Below are 20,269 nucleotides of genomic sequence, written 5' to 3' on the forward strand. Positions count from 1 at the left end.
GTGGGTTTTTTTGGCAAATATTTTCTCCCAGTCTGTGGCTTGTTTTCTCATTCTCTTAACATTGTCTTTCACAGAGCAGATTTGTGTCTTAATGAAAGTTCAGTTTATCAGTTATTTCTTTCATGGCTTATGTGCGTTTGGTATTGTATCTTAAAAAGTCATTGCCAGACTTCCAGGTTAGTGAACACATAGAGATTCCAGGACAGTGGTGCACCCGGAGAGGGTATGGAAACTCTTCACCACTTCCCTCATACCTTGCTCTATGTATCTTTCTTGCCTGGCTATTTCTGAGGTATCTCCTTTCATAATAAACTGGTAACCTAGAGATCCCAGGGCATGGTGGGAAGGCAGGCGCTCTGAGACTGGACAGTCTTGGGCTTCAATCCTGTCCCCCTGTTCACAGCACTGAGGCTGTGGGCACCCTCCTACTCTCTCACTTTCCTCCATTGTAGGATCCTTGGGTGATCTGTCTAGTATATAAAAATAATCAATAGATGATAGGCACTCTAGATTGGCTGACCCAACCTCAAAAAAAAAGGGTCATTGCCATATCCAAGGCCATGTAGGTATTCTCCTATATTACCTTCTAGGAGTTTTATTTTAGCTTGTATTTTATGTTAATTTATGTTTATTTGAGTTAATTTTTGTGAAAAATATAATATCTGTGTCTAGATTCATTTCTTTTTACATGTGGACATCAGTTGTCCTGGCACCATTATTGAAAAGACTATCTTTGCTCCATTGTTTTGTCTTTGCTCCTTTGTCAAAGATCAATTGACTGTATTTATGTCGGTGTATTTCTGGGCTTTCTGTTCTGTTAATCTATAGGGTTGGCAAAAAAGTTTGGGTTTTTCCATGACGTTGTACAGAAAAACCTGAATGAACTTTTTGGCCAACTCAACATTTGTCTTCTGCTGGTACCACAGTGTGGTTCCAGTAGCTTTATAGTAAGTCTTACAGAGGAGTAGCATCAGTTCAACTTTGTTCTTCTCCTTCAAAAATGTGTTGGCTATTCTGAGTGTTTTGCTTGTCTACATAAACTGTAGAATAAGTTTGTTAATCTCCACGGTACCTTGCTAGGTCCATTTTTTTGAACTCTTAGCTTTTGGTGGGGTTGACTCTCTGAAGAGGCTGGGCTGGTGGCTCCAGCACTGTTAAGGGGGATGGCCTGCCTTCTCCAATTCCCATCCGCCTTCTGCTCTTCCTTCTCTGAGGTTGGTCTATGGAGAAAGGAGAAGGAAGGAAGATGTCTCTTTAAGTTTTTCTTTCTCTGCTTATGTTACACAATGTATTTTTGCATAGTGCCTACTTTTTATTAGTATTATTAATGGAATACTACTCCATAGTTAACATATTAATCACAGTTCATTTGAATTTCCCATCTTACAATCCCAGAATTTGTGTCACATCTGAGCCTGGCTCTGATGCTTATTTTGTCTCTTCAGACTCTGTTTTTCCTTGACTTCTAGCATGCCTTGTAATTTTTGGTTGAAAGCCAGGCATGATGTATTGGGTAATAGAAACTGAGATAAATAAGCCTTCAGAGTGAGGTTTTATGTTACTCTGGCTAGGAGATGGGCTGTGTTTAATATTTGCTATAGCTATATAGATTCCAGAATCTTCTGATTCCTTTTTGTCTTCTCTGCTGTGTTAGGGCTTCCCTAAGATCTCCTCCTTAGATAGAGTCTGAATAGAAATGTCTGTCAGCTGTAACCCACTATGTTTATATTGGCATGGTGAGGGGCATTTGTGGGAAGAGCAGTCCTATAATCTTATGGTTAAATCCCAGTCATTTGGTAGGCCTGTGTCCCTGCAATGGGACTTTCACAACTATTTCTTAGCTGCTTTTTCTTCCCTTAGGTGAGACAGGAAGGCTGGAGGAGGCTAGAGACAAAGAAATGCCCTTCCCCCAGGTAGGATAAAGCTCTCAAAGTCCTTGGAGAGTAGGCTTGGTTATGTTATATTTATTTGGATATATATCATAATGCTCACTCTTCTCCTCCCCCTGCCAGAGCCATGAGAATTGTCACCATAAGACTCTTGTGGCGTTCCCGGGGGTAAAACCCACGAACTTGTGGGGCCCACCTAAGATCACCCCCCAGAAGTTTCTCAGTCTCAAGCTACTCCACATTCAACTCCAGCAAGTTTCACTAAAATTACCATAATTAAAAGATAAACTGAGGCATAATAAAAATGTTGAGTTTATTTGAGCAAAAATTGATTCAAATCTGGCATCACCAAACTGGAAGTGGTTAGGAGCACTCCAGCAGTGGGAGCTTGAGGCGTAATTTTATAGAGAAAAGGAAGGCAAAATTAGGAAATTACGGATCGGCCATAGTGTAAAGCCTGCTTGGCTATGGTTGGTTGTCCTTGAGTTTCAACCTTAGAACCCGGAAGCAGTTACAGGCTGAGATTTTGATTTGCTTACACAGGCCTCTAGGCATTAGAACCACCTCAATCTAGTAGCCTCCTGGTTTAGTTTAACACTGTTTAAGTATTCCTACCTATATGTGGCTCCCAATCCAGGCAGACAAATGTCAGCCATGACTGGATTCTCCTATTTTGCCAGATTTCAGGGTGACAGTTTTCTTGCATAGTCAGTTCTCTGATGAGCCTGAGAGAAGTTGTTATTTTCACTTGTTCAGCTTTTTCTTATAACAGCAGAAGTGACAGTTTTTACAAGTTGAAGTTGGAAATCTACAAGTCAATTTTGAATTAGGAAAAACTTAAAAACAACAACAACCAAAAAACAACAAAACCTGTTGATAGACGCCAAAGAGGTGTATAGATGATTTTTCTGTTGTTTAACAAATGGGAAACTTACAGAGTTATTTCAGAGTGATGACATTGGTATGAGTCTGATTTAGTTCTTTTATTTGTTTTTTAAATTAAATTTATTTATTTTAATTAGAGGCTAATTACTTTACAATATTGTATTGGTTTTGCCATACATCAACATGAATTCACCACGGGTGTACACGTGTTCCCAATCCTGATTTAGTTCTTTTAATTTCATCTGCTCAACCAAAAAATGGTACTCATCAATTATTGTGAGACATACATTTCTTTTTTATTTATTTTTAATTGGTCAAAAATTGCTTTACAATTTTGTGTTGGTTTCTGCCGTATGACAATTATATTTAGTCATAATTATATATATATCCCTTCCCTCCTGAGCCTCCCTCTCCTCCCCGCATCCCCCAGCTCTAGGCTCTAGGTCATCAGAGAGCACCAGGCTGGGCTGCTGTGTTATTTAGCAACTTCCCACTAACTATTTCACACATGTGAAAGTGTTCATCGCTCAATTGTACCCAACTCTTTGTAACCCCATAGACTGTAGCCTGCATGGCTCCTTTGTCCATAGGATTCTCCAGGCAAGAATACTGGAGTGGGTAGCTCTTCCCTTCTCCAGGGGATCTTCTTCACCCAGGGATCAAAGTCAGATCTCCTGCATTGCAGGCAGACTCTTTACCATCTGAGCCACCAGGGAAGCCTGATTTTACACATGAGAGTGTATCCATGTCAGTGCAGCTTTCTCAGTCTGTCCCATCCTCACCTTCCCCTATTCTGTCTACAAGTCCATTCTTTACTGGGCTCATGAGTACTGCTTTTCTAGATTCCATATATATGTATTAATATATGATACTCGTTTTTCTCTTTCTGACTTACTTTACTCTGTACAAGAGGCTGTAGGTTCATCTGCCTCACTACAACTGACTCAAATTTGTTCCTTTTTATGCCTGAGTAATATTCCATTGTATAAATGTACCACAGCTTTTCTATCCATTCATCTGTCAATGGATATCTAGGTTACTTCCATGTCTTGGCCATTGTAAATATTACTGCAATGAATATTATGGTACATGTCCCTTTTAGAGTTGTGATTTTCTCAGGGTATATGCCCAGTAATGGGATTGCTGGCTCATGTGATATATTTATTCCTAGGTTTGTAAGGAATCTCCATACTGTTTTCCATAATGGCTATTACCATTTACATTCCCACCAACAGAGCAGGAGGGTTTCTTTTTCTCTATGTCCCCTCCAGCTTTTATTATTGTGTGTAGATTTTTTGATGATGGTCGTTCTGATTGGTGTGAGGTGATACCTCATTGTAGTTTTGATTTCCATTTCTCTAATAGTGAATGTGTTGAGCATCTTTTCATATGTTTATTGGCCATCTGTATGTTTTCTTTGAAGAAAAGTCTGTTTAGGTCTTCTGCCTATTTTTTGATCAGATTGTTTTTCTGATATGAGCTTCTTATATATTTTTGAGATTAACCCTTTGTCAGTTGCTTCATTTGCAATTATTTTCACCCATTCTGAGGGCTGTCTTTTCATCTTGTTTATAATTTCCTTTGCTGTGCAAAAACTTTTAAGTTTTATTAGGTCCCACTTGTTTATTTTTGTTTTTACTTCCATTAATCTAGGAGGTGGATCATAGAGTATCTTGCTGCGATTTAGAGACACAAATTTCTAAGACTTCAGTTGTATTTTTCCACAATGCCAAAATAAAGGAATGTAACTCTTAAAAAGCATATCATTTTCACTAAAAAAAATTAAATATGTTTCTTCTTACTTCCTAAAGATTTTCTCACCTGAACTGAGAAAAGATGAATTTAAAATCCATTTATTCATTGACTCAGATTCTCGATAATTGTTTAACTCATAAAAAGTTCTACTTTCCCCCAAAGATCTAGGGCACATTTAGACCAGGTACTTTATCAGAGTCTGTCCTTTAGCCGAGCACATTGCTCTGCACACAATATGCCTTCATTAAATACGTGAATTGGATGTGGGCTTATTTGACTTTTTATTACGCTGGGTTGCCAGAGTTCTGCCATGAGCTTTGTGTCCCAATCTACCTTGTTATTCTTATCTCTTGGCTTAAAATGCTGTGCCTTGCAAAAGGCTTCTATGAGCAAATACTGGAGTAAAAAGAATTACACCCTTTGAAAAGGGCCTGAATATGGTTTTTCATGAGGCCTATTACAGTGCCTTATACCTCATTATGATCTACTGGGGAGTTATTGTGCATCTTGTAATAGAGGCTAAATTCGTATTTTCATCACCTGATTAGTATTTCTGAATTGGCTCTGGTGCCAAAAGGAATATTTTCCCTTACTGCCTCTCCTTTTCAGTAGTAATATAAACATAATAAAAAGCACTAGAATGCATCTCCTCTCCAGAAACAAACAAAAACCAATTACGGTCACTCCTAAGGGAAGTCTTCAGGGGAGAAAGCCAAGAAAAGCAGAGAGAAAGCTGAATACCCCTGCCTTTATCTGTCCTCTCTGCCTAGCTTTTGAGGATCATGTTTTCACAGCCCAATTCAGATTCTTTCATACCCAGGTAGGGAGGAAGAATTTTTGTCCTCAGAACATGATTGATGTATTAAAACGTATGACATTTAATGGGAGAGGGGGTCTGTTTCTTCTAGGGTTCATTTGTGATATACATTTTCTGGCTTTAAATCAAACTATAGAGCAGTCCTGGGAACCAGCCCAGGAAGCATCAGTGAAGGTCCACTCTGTGCTACCCACTGTCCACCTTCCTTGCCTGAGCCCAGCAGGAAGTGTGGCTGGGAAGACATGGAAGAAGAGAGGGTGAGAGAGCTGGAGTGGAACAGGGGGCGGCCCTATGCCCACTCTGTGGTCACAGCAAACACCCTCTGTGGGGGTCCTGGGCTGTTTGTCCTCTAAGCAATACTTTGCCCTCTCTGTGCTCCATTGTGCATCACAAGGAGGCTGAACTCCGCAGGTCCTTGGTTTTGCCTTTAGAGTTGGTTTTCTAGCTTTTATCATCTCAACAGGCTCCTTCTTTCTCTCTTCTGTTTAATCATTTATAAAACGAAAATTTTCCCTTATTTCTCTGGTTTATGGTTAAAGGGAGATTGAATGCGGGACAGTCTTGCGCTCGTATGCCTGGTCCTCTAGGAAGGGATGACCCTCGGAGATCCAGCTCCCACCAGACATCTGACTTTGGCTCTAGTAATGCTTCCTCCTCCTTCTGTCCCCAGTCCTGAGGGCTACCTGCTTGGCTAGCATCTCTTCCACCACGTGTGAAGCTAGTTCCTAGGGTTAAATTCCCTCCACGGGAATAGACTGCTCTCCGTTTACCTGCTTGGACTTTGACTGCTACCTGTGTTCCTTATATATTTGTCTCAGACCTAGAAGGGCAGTTCCTAGATGCCAAATGTTTCATTTTCACAAAATTGCTTTTTAAAAAGTCAGTTCAGACCAAGCACGGTACATGATGCTAACGTGTCATTTCAGTAGGACATTGTGAACACTTATTTCTGGAAATACATAAGATTGAGTCTGGTTCCTGACAACCAAGAAGGGCGTAGAAGCATTTTTCTCAGTGAACTTTAATTCAGCAGAATATTCTCTCTCCCACAGTGTGAGCCATGATGTCTGTAGGAGGAAAGAGCAGGTGGCATGGGTTCCTACAGCGTAGACACTGTGATAAAACTGACATGGATTCACCTCCCAGCTCTTCCAGGTGTTAGCTGTTTGAGCTCAGGTCCATTTTGTTGCTGGCCTTCGTTCTGTCAATAAAACATTGGTGTAATAAGAAGATAACCCGTGTAAAAGGCTGACACAGGAAATCCTTGATCTTGCTTTTGGGGCTGCTTTTCTTGTTTGGATTCTCACTAATCTCCATATTCCTGCTTCTTTCCCTCTCCTGTTGTTCTTCATCATTTATAAACTGAAATTCCTGTCCTCATTTTGCTAAAGCTCAGCTAAAGTGAGGGCTTCCCAGTGCTGTAGAACCCGCCTGCCAATTCAAGTAGATGTAAGAGATTCCAGGTTCCATCCCTGGGTTGGGAATATCCCCTGGAGGAGGGCATGGCAGCCCACTCCAGTATTCATGCCTGGAGAATCCCACGGACAGAGGAGCCTGGCAGGCTACAGTCCACAGGGTCACAAAGTCGGACACTACTGAAGAGACTGAGTGTGAACACAAAAGTGAAATTCTCAAAAATAAAAACTTTACTTGAAAGTGAAGGGAAACTAACAAGGAAACAAGTAAGCAGATACAAAAGCAGAAAAGTCACAGTCACTGTGTGAGGGGCCCCTGAACAGGCGTTGGCAATGACTGTGCCCCAGGGACCCAGCCTACCTGTCACAAATGCCCCCTACCTCACAGCACACAGCTGCTAGGCACCAACACAGCTCTTAGGACCTAGAGGCTTGCCTAACTGAATACAGAGTCCCTTTCAAAAACGAGTTTTTATCTCCCTCCACCACCCAAATAAAACTTTCTCTGCTTTCATGCTGCATTTGTTCCTTGGAGGCTTCATTCAAATAAAGAGACTGTTCCCCTTCTCAAAGCGTCTATTCATTATGTTGCCTCCAAACCTGAAACTTCTGAGCCAGGGAAGGCTCTGAGAATGCTGCCTTTCAACAGATTAAACAGCCTCTTGGTCCTGGAACTGGCACTAAGATTAGCGTGCTAAAAGGAAATCTTGTGTATATTTTGCCCCGTTAGAAGTTGCAAATCAAAGGAACAATATTGGTTGAAGTCCGATGTTTCCCCAGCTTTGGTAGTAGTTTCTTTTCAGAGTTCCAGGAAAGCAAAAAGGGAACTGTCCAACCAAATAGATTACCTAGGGACTACTTGCTAGCATTTTAAGTGTAGTCATTGCTATAGAAACAAAAAGATGCAGTCTTCGAATAATGTTTCATAGTGCCTACCAAAGAATAAACACTCATCATTAACTCTCGAGCATGGGCATCTTCTTGACCTCTGGCTCAGCCAGCCTCTCAAAGACCACTGCAAAGGAAAAATAGATATTTTTTTCCCCCATAGAAAAGAAGCTTATCCTCTTCCTGTCTACTCTAGACCACATGTACCTGCACTTCTCTTTCAAGACAGGAAGAAGAAATGGGTTTCTGCTGTTATTTTCAAGAAAAACCAGAGGCTTCTACAGTTTGGGTTTATAACCAGGCACATATAACCTAGACAGAAGCCAACCTATGTAATGTAAAGAGACAAGATACATGAATACTGGAAACTCATGGCTCAGAAATAATCAAGAGTTTTGATTGCACACATTGCCAGGACCCTCATACATGCTGGTCTCCCTCTTTTGAACATGTTTCCAGGTGATTTGGCATCACAGAATTCTCTCCTGTCTTTTTTGAGGACGTGGTACAAACACAGGACTCAGAGCTCATGGTCCCTTTCCTATGAAAGGTCTTCCATAAAAGACTGTGGGCTATGTCAGAACAAAGTCGGGCTCTGTTCAAAACTGCTGTTGAATTGGACCAGATTTACATTTCTTGGTCTATGCTGGTTGCAAACAGAATGCTGCTAAAATCCTATAACATTGTTTGACATTTGTGCTCTAGTGATTTCAAGAGGGAAAAGATGTCTACTAGATGCCAGCAAGGTGATGAAAATGTTTAAATTCACTGCAATTTCATTCTAAACAAATCTTTCTCATCTATGGTTTTCTTAAAACATAGGATTCTTTTCCCTTTTTTTCTTAATTCTATTATAATATGAAAAGCAGCAACTCATCTGAAATTTACTGTTGATAAAAAAGGTATATGTTTATACATGCATGACGTGAATACATTTATTTTAAATTAATATTGATTTTTATTTTCCCCATTGATTATATTTTTTAATTGGGACAAAAGAAAACCCTACTAATTTATTTTCAGTGTAATGGCTTCTATTTGCAAAAAGTAAGGGTTATTAGTGTAAAGTATAATAATCTGTTATTTTTCTGTGGCTGCTGTAACAAATTGCCACAAGCTTAAAAAAACAGAAATGAATAACGTTATGGCGCTATAGTTTAGAAGTCTGAAATTAGTCTCTGGGCTAAAATCAGGCCCATTCCTTCTGAAGCCTCCAGAGGAGCTCATGATTATATGTTGTTGTTTTGCCTTTTCCATGTTCCAGAGGCTGCCCTCGTTCCTTGGCCCTTGGCCCATGTCCACCTCCAGCATCAGAGCCAGCAAAATCAGGCCGAGTCTACTCCCACTGTTATCTCTCTGGTTCTAACTTTTCTGCCTCCCTTGTCCATCTTTTAAGGACCTTACAATTACATTGAACCTACCTAGAACCATCAGGATAATCTTCTTATTTTGAGCCTTAACTTAATTACATCCACAGAGTCCCTTTTGCCATGTAATCGAATATATTCATAGGTTCTGAGGATAAGGACATGAACATCTGTGAGGGCTATTATTCTGCCCACAACAATCTCGTATGTAAATCTGCTATCTTCTCTTACCTTTTGGAAGTAGCATAAACAGCATTGTATTGATGGTTCTACCAGTCTTTGATGGAATGTGTCTTTCTCCTCTGTTTGGAAACGCCATTACCAGATATTTCAGAAAAACAGAGCAAAGAAGATTAAGTAGGACTAGGGGACTCAGCTGTGTAGCTGTATAGCAAGTCATTTCCCTGGAATTTCAATTCAGCACCTTCAGCTGAAGAATGGATAATTATAAGCGCTTTCTCTAAATCCTAGAGCAGTTCTGACAGTCACAGAACCTGAAAACTTTGTACACCACTTTGTAAATGGAAGAGATGGTAGCCTAGCTGCCCCAGTGGGTTCAAGGAATGTGAGTGTGTTAAACCATCAAGAAGCATCATTTAAAAAATTAAAACTTGCTAAAAATACAGATTTCAGGAAAAGAATCTTAACTGCATGAGAGAGGATGAAATCACTCATTTCCATTCTTAAACAATCCTTTCTCTCTATCCTCTGAGATAGATCATTTTAATCTCTTTTCATGTTTACCTTGTTTTGCTTTTTCTTCTGCCCTGATGTTTGTTATGCTTTGAGTAGATATTGATTCCCTTCTCATTAAGCCTACAAACATCTAATCATTCCTGTTTGGTTTTTTCATTTTTAATAATTTATATTTAAATTTTGGCAAATAGAGTGGTCTAACCTTGCCCTTTGAATGCCTGTGCATTCAAGTTCTTTAGGCAGGTTTTATCTCTTGTTTTTTTAATTCTATTTTGAGTTTTATAAAAATAGATGTTTCTTATTATCCCCAACCCATAATTTTCTTTAGTGAACTTTTGTTTAATTTTCTTTTGCTTTAACATTTTATTTTTCAGACACCTCTCATTGAACCTCACGTTCCTCTTCGTCCTGCTAACACCATTACCAAGGTAATGGGATGTAGGTGGGTTGATGAGCCGTCAGAGCTAGTTTCTTAAGTAACTATGAGAAGTGGTCCATATGTCAGAGCAGCACATCAGGAAACTGCAAATACACTTTCTAGAAACAATACATATCAGTGTGTCTTGGTTCTCAGTATAAAACAGTGACATGTCACACAAGTGAACAATGCACATGTATGAATGAACTGTATTTTTTAAGCACAGAGTCAGATTGAAAAGTGATTTAAAGATTTATCTGGTTTGTTTTCCATCTATAATCTCTCCTCCTTATTTTCCCCCTCCTCTCACTTGATGAAAATTCAGGTTCCTTCAGAGAAGATCCTCAGGGCTGGAAAAATTTTACGAAACGCCATTCTCTCTCGAGCACCTCACATGATAAGAGATAGAAAATACCACCTAAAGACATACAGGTATGTGTGATATAAATAGTGAAATTACAACAAACTTGTGTTTCCCTGTTTTCCATCTACAGGCAGCATGTTTTATAATCCTCCAGGGTCTAGAATTTCTGAGCTTGCCTTGGATCCTCACTTAACTCTAATTAGCCTTAATATTCCCAGGAATTACTCCTGAACTAATTTGCTTAGACACTGGTTTAAGTGTGATGAACAAGGAAATGAAAACCTTTATTTCTGTTTGCCAGTATATTTTAGGAAAACTACTAGATTTAGATGAGATTCAACTAACATTTACTGAGTGTTCATTTATACTTGAAGCCCTGAACAAGAAAGACCACTCTCCATACATTATCTCATTTCATCCTCATCACAACCTATAGGGGAGATACAGGGCCACTTTTCAGATGATAAATCTGAGACTCAGAGAGATTAAATAGTTTTCCTTGATCCAGTCACAAATCTAGTGAGTGGCAGAGCCAGGATTTAAACCAAGGTTAATTGACTTCTAAGTTTCTTTCATTCATTCTACACATTTGTTAAGTACCTACTGGGCATCAAGCATTATTGTGTTTCAAACTCTAAGGATACAGGAGGGAAAAAAATATAAAATACCCTTTACATAATTTACTTTCTAATGTAGGATTTCATTGTAGTATGAATATAGTAAGATATTCAACTCTTTCACACCTCTGATCGTACAGAATAAAGACTCATTATGGCTGCCACTGGAGTTAAGAAATGATTAAGACTGGGGCCATGTGATTTAGCTGACCTTCTGAGATGATTGAACCATAGTGGGTCAATGAAGGATTCATGTCTCACCTTTAACTTTTGATTTTATCAATTCAAAAAGGATTCAGGAACTAGAATGGCCTGTTTATGGCACATAAGCCTTCACTCTCTCTCCCTGCACCTATGATTCAGACTCACAGTCCTCTTTCAGCAATTGTAGGGCCCTCTGTCTCATTTAGCCTAGACATGATCTCAGAACCCATTAGACTTAGCATGAGTCAAAACCGATTTGATTCACATGAACCAAATTCATAAAACAGTGAAAAGTTAGAATACAAATTTTAAAGTTATCACAAAGGATATATATCTTTCTAGCTATTGTCAACCATGATAGAACCTATAAAATTATTCCTGACTCACCCTACAGTGAATATTTGAATATATTGCCTCAAAATCCAGTCTCTTCCCAAGGAAAGCTGGAAATGCATGGCAAATTCTTCCTCTTAGGATCACTTTTTCTGCTTTCTATGCAAACAGTCTTCTGCTTGCATTTGTCATGAATATGTTTATAAGACCAAAATGATTTGTTACTTTTTTTTTTTTAATTTGTTGGCCACGTTGCAGGGCATGTAGCATCTTAGTTCCCCAACCAGGGATTGAACCCACATCCACTGCATTGGAAGCACAGAGTCTTCCCCACTGGACCACTATGGAAAGCCCTATTTGTTACATTTAGAATGGCCTCTTCTTGATAGAATTCTGGAATTCTATTTGGTGGGATCTGAGAAACATTTTAATCAGTAGCATGTTCTTCTTGGGACATGTTCCATCTCTAAGGACAGATTGCTCCTCTTGCCCTTATAATATGGATATTTACCAGCTACCATTTTGGATGATTACATTTGGAAGCCTTTCCTTCAACTCTGGAAGTTCATCCTTTTTTTTTAAGTCTATAGTTCCTACACACTGCTATAATTTGGAGGGAAGTAGAGGTTCAAACACCTGTCTGTGGCCTCAGGGAGAGCGCTCAACCTCTTTAACTAATCAAGTGACTCTCAAAGTCTCATACAGCTGAAGGACCTTTTACTTTTTAATTTCTTTTCCTTAATTTAAAGTGTGATTATGCTTTCGCAAGTGTTGACTTGCACTAGGGAAATTCCATTAAAGATGTCATCTTTGGTGACAAATATTGGAAACTAGAAGTCAGAAACCATAATCTCTTTCTTGCTCCATAGCAGTAAGATTTTAAACCCCTGAAACATAGGTGTTAACTCTATTCCACACCCTATGACACAAATTAATGATCTGTTGATAATGACCCATGAGGCATGATTTCCTTTTCCTGCAGGACATTTTGAGTGCCTGGTCCCAGATCTTGGTTCCCGTTTCATCCCCTCCCCTACTCATGCTTCTCCCCACTTCTATCATGACAGCAGCATTAGGGGTCAAAGTCTGCCCAGATGCAGTGTCATCCCCAGTGATTACCACACCAGAGGTCAGCTGTGAATCTTAAAATAACTAAATGTCATTAATCGAGAGGAAACCCATGATTCCATCAGCTACAAGTCGCACCACCATGTGTCTTTGTTCTGAATACAAGATCCTTATTCCCTGTCCCAGGGCCCCAAAGCCCTGGGATCATCTCAATTCCATGTGCTTTTTTTCGTAAAAGCAATCATTGACTTAAAAGCCACATTAAATTGATTTTTTATACTTTTACATGACTTTTCCCATTAATAAATTCTCAAATTAGAAGAGGAACACGACAGATCATACATTTGGTTCAGGACAAAGAGTAACTAGGTACCTCTTTGCCCATTGAGGCTCTAATGTGTAATAGTCTATAATCAGAGCAGTCCTGGAAATCTAATAGTCTTCTCAGGACATCTTCCTTGTGTGGTGGGTCAGATCCAAATTAGAACATCCCAGGATCTCTGATAGATTTCAGAGTTCCTAGAATCTTAGAAACGGACGTGGCCTTCGAGGCTATCTTTCCCTCTTCTTTTATTTTATAGATAAAAAAAAAAATTAAGAACCAGAAATTTGAAACGATATAGACAGAGTCATGCAGCTAATATGTAGCAGACCTGGTGCTGGAGCTCATGACTCCTCCCGGGCTACGCTCTTCCTAGAATGGACCAGCACCAGGAATCCCCTCCAGTTCAACTAGAGAGGAACTCCCTGGGCTGGAACCAGCCTCAGTGCCTCAAAGATGGTGGCATCCTCAGCACAGGAGGTGAGGCCACCAGTGACCTAGACCCAGCTGTAGGCAGCCAGCTGCTTGTAACTCTCTGCTTGTCCTTCTGTCCCTTAGGGTTCCTCCCTCAGACTACATCATCCCATTTCCTCAACTGAATGGTCATGCCACAAACACTTCTCTCCCCACAGAAGCTTTCCTAACATGTGTGTATGTGTGTGGTTCTGTGCTTCCTAACTAATATACATATTAATAGTTTGCCCATCCTGACCATCTTACCCCCGAGGGGCATTGTAGTGATGAGTATGTGCCTATACAGAAAGCATTTGGAGCTCTTCAGATGACAGGCTCTGTCAAAGTGTTGATGTTCATTACATTGAACTTTTTTTTCAAAGAGATTTGCATCACTAATTGCTTGTTTCTCCCAACACCCCTCTGAGGAAGCTCAGTAGTATTACTTGAAAATAGAAAGTGGTATATAATTTTGCACTTATCCAGAGCCTGTCACAGAGCACCTCCTAGGGCCTCACAAACCTTAACTCATTCCTCACAAAGCTCAGGGGAAAGAAGTCAGAACTACGCTTTGCCTTCACTTGACTTCCCTGGTAGCTCAGTTGGTAAAGAATCTGCCTGCAATGCAGGAGACCCAAGTTCAATCCCTGGGTGGGGCTATCCCCTGAAGGAGGGAATGACTGACTACCCACTCCAGTATTCTTCCCTGGGGAATTCTATCCTCAGAGGAGGCTGGCAAGGTACAGCTCATAGGGTCAAAGAGTTAGACACGACAGAGAGACTAACACTTCATTTGACCCTGAAATTTTCTGGGACCAGCTTTAGAATTTCTGGCCCTGGGATTCACCTGCCAGATGATGCTTCTTGCCTAGCAACCCTTCTGTCTCCCCTGGGGCTGCAACTTATGATGCTCTTTCGAAGTTTAGCCAGCCTTGCCTAGAAGGTTGCCTGTGAGTTGAGTGGTCTTGTTGATTTGTACAACAGTTTGAGAACCTGTGCCCATATCGTGTGGTGCTTTGTTTGCCAAAGGGTAGAAGGGCACCAAGCCCTTCAGGAGGGGCTCCTCTCAGAAGCCGTCTCCCATCCTTCATCTGCAAGTGGGTGACCTCCCCTCCTTTGTGTCCCGCCACTCTTCAGACAGTGCTGTGTGGGGACCGAGCTGGTGGACTGGATGCTGCAGCAGACTCCATGTGTTCACTCCCGAACGCAAGCTGTGGGCATGTGGCAAGTCCTGGTAGAAGACAGCGTTCTCAACCATGGTAAGATGACACGCGGTCCCTGGAAAGCCCTCAAGAAATGCCAAGCGTGTTTCCCTGGGTTGGTTGTGGCTGAACTCCCACACGGGCCAGAAAGAATTATGATCTCTTTAGGGACCCGCAGAGCTGGCGTCTTCATTTAGCAATACAAATGCAGCAAATGGATGCCGTTGATTGCAGTGTTCCACCATTGTACCTTCCTAACTTGGGAGAACGTATGAAGGGAAAATGAAATTGCAACCCGAGTGCATCAGTTCCAATTATGTTTATTAGTTTGCATTCACGGTTCATTGATAGCGTGATTATACTCTGAGCATCGCACAGCAATCCTGATGCAGCGGCCAAATGAGAGCAATGAAGTGTGTGGCCAGGCTGATGACATGAAAGAGTAATGAATTCAGAACCTGCGTTTTCTGGGAGAGCCAATTTGTGTACCCACGCAATGACCGTATGTAAAATCATGCGTGCTCTATGGTTGTAGCCCCTGATATCTAAGCAGAGTAACAATTCAGGACAGGAGTGGGACTGTGGTTTAACTCTTCATGCCATTTGTTTAAGGATCACTTTTCCAAACAGACAAACTACTAAAACCTTTCCTTTAATACCTGGGAATGTAATGATGGTCTTGCCAGTGTTTCACAGACTTTACTGTGTATCCAGAACACCTGGAACTCTTGTTAAAATGCAGACTCTGATTCAGAGAGTCTGCATTTCCAACAAGCTCCCAGATGATGCTGATTCGTATTTTTGAGCAGCAAGGATTTATCACTCCTTATCTTTGGACGGTGTTGATGCTCCCTCCTGAAAAGGAGCTTAAAACTTTAAGACACATAGATGACAGATTATAAACCAAGTTCATGACTTTGTCTTTCAGAGATCTAAATCTTCTGGTTTAAAGGCAATATGATTAAAAAAAAAAAAACTTTTTAAAACTTGAACTAGAAGGAAATTATTATTAGATACTAGGGGTATATGACCTAGATGGTTGGTCTTGTCAGCTTTGCTCAGACAATTTTATTTTAATTTTTAAAGTGCAGACAGACATGGTTATAAACAGTAAATATAAAAAGAAAAAAAATCAATTCTGATGCTGATAAAGTCAGGTTTTTTTCAGTCTGTACTTTGACAAAACCACTATAGAGCATGATCTGGCAGTTGGTCATTTTCCTCTTTGGGATGTGTAACCCACACACTAGAAAATGTCATCAAGGCAATTTCACTGGTCAGAGGGCTCATCTCAGGGAAGTTGGCCGGTTCTCATAGGAGAGTCCTAGGGCAGCTCAGGAGATGGGCGGGTCAGAGAGAGCTGTGAGGTGCATGCCTGCAACCCGGAGGTCCCGTCTTCCAGCTGCAGGGCCCTGGGCGAGGCCACGGGAAAAGGGTGAGGAGTCCCACCGCCTCGCTGCCACTTGGCTGTCTTGCCCGACACCATCATTCGTTTCTGGCAAACGGGCTGTGAGGCAGAGGTGCCCACGGCTGACGCTTGCCCCCATGTTTCCCGTAGTGGATCAGGAGCATCACTTCCAAGACAAATATTTATTTTATCGGTTTCTGGATGATGAGCATGAGGACGCCCCTTTGCCTACGGAGGAGGAAAAAAAGGAGTGTGATGAGGAGCTGCAGGACACCATGCTGCTGCTGTCGCAGATGGGCCCGGACGCCCACATGAGGATGGTCCTTCGCAAACCGTGAGTGAGAGCCCTTAGCTGGTCGCTGGGGCCACCCTGTGCGAGGCTTGCCCCTGCGCGGAGGGAAACGTGGCTGACTTCAAAAGTCCTGGCCTGACTTCACCCAGGGCCAAAGGAGAGGCTGCAAAGGGGCAATGCAGCAGTGTTTGCCTCCTGTTATGTTCTTCTATGTTTGAGCCAGATAGTTCCATTTCCCTTATTGCATGAGTTAAAACTCTGGAGACTGTTAGCAGTCGGCTCAGGATGTCAAAACGGAGTCCACGTATTAAACAACCTTTGGTCCATGACAAACAGAAACTGCTCTGCTTCTGTGCCAGCCTGGGGCAGCCCCCTTCTTTCTAATGCAGCAGGACAGAGGATGTCAGGACTGTGGACTTCATGCCTGTTCTCCTATGCCACATTCATTCATTCAGCACATTCTTTTGCCCCATGCAGAGCCTTCTCTCCTTAGCTTGAAGACACATTCTTTTTTAAAAAATTGAAGTACAGTTGATTTACAATATTGTGTTAGTTTCTGGCACACAACAAAGTGATCCAGTTCCATATATTTTTTCAGATTATTTTCGTTATAGGTTATTGCAAGACACTGGCTATAGTTCCCTGTGCTATATATTTAATCTGTTGTTTATCTATTTTATGTATAGCAGTTTCCATCTATTAATCCCAAACTCCTAACTTATCCTCCCCCTCCCTTTTCCCTTGGTAATCATAAATTTGCTTTCTATGTCTGTGAGTCTTTCTGTTCTATATATAGATTCATTTGTATTACTTTTTAGATTCAACATATAAGTGACACCATATAACATTTGTCTTTGCCTGCCTTACTTCACTTAGTATGAAAATCTCTAGGTTCATCTATGTTGCTGCAAAGGGCATTATTTCATTCTTTTTATGACTGAGTAATAGTCCATGGTATCAATATATATGTACCACCTCTATCCATTTATCTGTTGATGGGCATTTAGGTTGCCTGCATGTCTTGGCTATTGTAGATAGTGCTGTGATGCACATAGGGGTATACATATCTTTTAGAATCAGGGCTTTCATCTTAAAGACACAAGAGGACACCACTGCTCTGTTAACTCTTCAGGGCCTCCATTCGTCCAGTGAGGTGCTCCCTCCCATCCAGCTCAGTGGAAACCTACCTGAGCATCAGTAGCAACCTGCTCGCTAAAGTTGAGGACCCTCAAGTGTTTAATCAGATCAATGCAGAAAGACTCTGTTGCTCCCTTCCTCTGTTTCAGTCAGTCAGGTCAGTTGCTCAGTCATGTCTGACTGTTTGTGACCCTACGGGCTGTAGCACACCAGGCTTCCCTGTCCGTCACCAACTCCTGGAGCTTGCTCAATCTTGGGTCTATCGAGTCAGTGATGCCATCCAACCATCTCATCCTCTGTCACCCGCTTCTCCTCCTGCCCTCAATCTTTCCCAGCATCAGGGTCTTTTCCAATGAGTCAGTTCTTCGTATCAGGTGGCCAAAGTATTGGAGCTTCAGCATCAGTCCTTCTAATGAATATTCAGGACTGATTTCCTTTAGGATGGAGTGGTTGGATCTCCTTGCAGGGCAAGGGACTCTCCAGAGTCTTCTCCAGCACCGCAGTTCAAAAGCGTCAGCTCTTCAAGGCTCAGCTGTTTAGGACACTCCACGACCCCCGTGGGGCACACAAAGAAGCAAGTGCCTCAGGGAAACCTTCTCACTAAAGGCTGACTTGGCACACGGTCCTGCAGCCACTGCACACAGGGCTTATGTTTTTCTGCTGGAAATGAAATCCCACTCCACCCAGCAACTGGTTCCAGCCAGCTGTGGGTGTCGACTCTGAGTCACTGGCTTGGCCAACCTCCATTTACCAGTGGCTCTCGACAGAAGCACTGCCCTTTAACACATCTCCATGTCCCTCAGACTAGCTTCCTGGTGTGGGCCCCACCTCCCAGCAGCCTCTCACTGCACCCTCCTCCCCTTTCCCCAGGATTCTTCCCTCTCCCTTGCCCTTACTCTGAGCTGCAAGGAGGCTCTTCAGCATAGCTCATTTTTGGTCACAACTTTCTCTTAATTGCACACCATGTGTTTCAGAGGCCTTCCCTCTACCCAATCAGCATCATCATCCTTAACTCCACAACCATGATTCTCAGTTCCTTTAGCTTCAAAACCCTCTCTTCAAACAAAAATTTTGCGGGAAAGTCCAAAATTACCAAAGAGAAAAGCCAGAGCTTCACTGATCTCATCATGAGTTGTACTCAAGAAACCTGCCCAGCAATTGATGTTCTCTGAGCCCTGAAGGACCATGAGGTGGGGCAGTGGGGGCGGTGGGTGGACAGACGGGAGAATCCCCTGGATTTGGGGAACTCAGACGACGGCTCTCACGCTGCACTGTGCTCTTGCCCTTAGACTGCTTCTCTCCGCTCTTCCCTGTGGCCCGTGTCTCACTGTCCCTTGTTTACCTCCGCTTCATGTCCTGGCTCCATCCCTTCTTGCTGCCACGTTCATTCAAGCCCATATCACACTGGTTCTGAAACAGCTGCAGGCCAGCCCCGAGGGGCAGGTATCAGAAATTGTGGGTTTTGGTTGCCACACTGCTGGCATTTGCTGGGCCGTGGCAGGACCTAGGGATGTTGAACACACTCCACTACCTCAGTTCAGTTCAGTTCAGTTGCTCAGTCATGTCTGACTCTTTGTGACCCCATGAATCGCAGCACACCGGGCCTCCCTGTCCATCACCATCTCCTGGAGTTCACTCAGACTCACGTCCATCAAGTCAGTGATGCCATCCAGCCATCTCATCCTCTGTCGTCCCCTTTTCCTCCTGCCCCCAATCCCTCCCAGCATCAGAGTCTTTTCCAATGAGTCAACTCTTCACATGAGGTGGCCAAAGTACTGGAGTTTCAGCTTTAGCATCAGTCCTTCCAAAGAACCCCCAGGACTGATCTGCTTTATAATGGACTGGTTGGATCTCCTTGCAGTCCAAGGGACTCTCAAGAGTCTTCTCCAACACCACAGTTCAAACGCATCAATTCTTCAGTGCTCAGCTTTCTTCCTAGAACCCTACAAAATAAGAAGCTGCCCTGAACAGAAAGCCTCTGTTGAGAAACATTATTGTAAAAAAAAAAAAAAAGAGAGAGAGAGAAACATTATTGTAAACTGAGTTTCTTGAAGGCAAAGGCATAGCTCATTTTATTTCATTCATTTAGTCATTTAACCAATATTTATTGAACATTTATTTTGTCCTAGATACTATGTTAGTTGCAAAGGCTGCAGCATTAAACTAGAGGGTCACACCCCCAGCCTGAAGCTTTCTGTCTAGGGCAGGAGCCAGACCATTAACAACTAGTTATGCAAATAATCATTTAATAACAGCTGCATTGCACGCTACAAAGGAAAATGTAGTACATATCGATAGAACACGATCTGAAGAGGGAAACTGAACTTGATGTGGAAGTTAGAAAAGGGCATATCCCAAGCTCTGTGCCTTACGCCAAGCCAGCTATCAGCAAACCTTTGCTGAGTGATTGAATGAACAAATGAACATAAAGCCCCAGCTCTGATGTCCCTCAGCTCTCAGTTGCTTCAAGGGAGACAGAAATGCCATTCAATTCACATGTATTTTTGAGCATCTGCCAAAGAGGTTTTTTGAAAGTAGTGAAATAGTTCCTGCCTTTGGAGAGTTTGTAATCCTGTGGAATGTGCGTGCTAACAGCATGTTAAGTCGCTTCAGTTGTGTCTGATTCTGCGACCCCATGGACTGTAGCCCCCCAGGCTCCTCTATCCATGGGATTCTCCAGACAAGAATACTGGAGTAGGTTGCCATACACCTCTCCAAGGGATCTTCCTGACCTGTCTC

The 20,269-nt window shown here is 42.0% G+C and overlaps 1 protein-coding gene across 10 annotated transcripts in view; it reads left to right on the plus strand.

Annotated features, from left to right (window-relative positions):
• Nucleotides 1–20,269, plus strand: part of RAPGEF4 (Rap guanine nucleotide exchange factor (GEF) 4) — a 274,066-nt gene that overhangs the window by 165,716 nt on the left and 88,081 nt on the right. For 8 of the 10 annotated variants that reach the window (XM_010843829.1, XM_010843832.1, XM_010843828.1 and 5 more), the window contains 4 exons: nt 10,087–10,140; nt 10,456–10,562; nt 14,629–14,750; nt 16,252–16,435. In XM_010843829.1, the coding sequence (XP_010842131.1) occupies nt 10,087–10,140; nt 10,456–10,562; nt 14,629–14,750; nt 16,252–16,435 (467 nt within the window). Of the gene's footprint in view, nt 1–616; nt 1,914–10,086; nt 10,141–10,455; nt 10,563–14,628; nt 14,751–16,251; nt 16,436–20,269 lie in introns of those variants that run through there. The other 2 variants (XM_010843838.1, XM_010843837.1) reach the window with 2 other exon arrangements.

The sequence above is a fragment of the Bison bison genome, unplaced genomic scaffold (genome assembly GCF_000754665.1).
Source record: "Bison bison bison isolate TAMUID 2011002044 unplaced genomic scaffold, Bison_UMD1.0 scf7180017864190, whole genome shotgun sequence".
In the NCBI taxonomy this organism is placed as follows: Eukaryota; Metazoa; Chordata; class Mammalia; order Artiodactyla; family Bovidae; genus Bison; species Bison bison.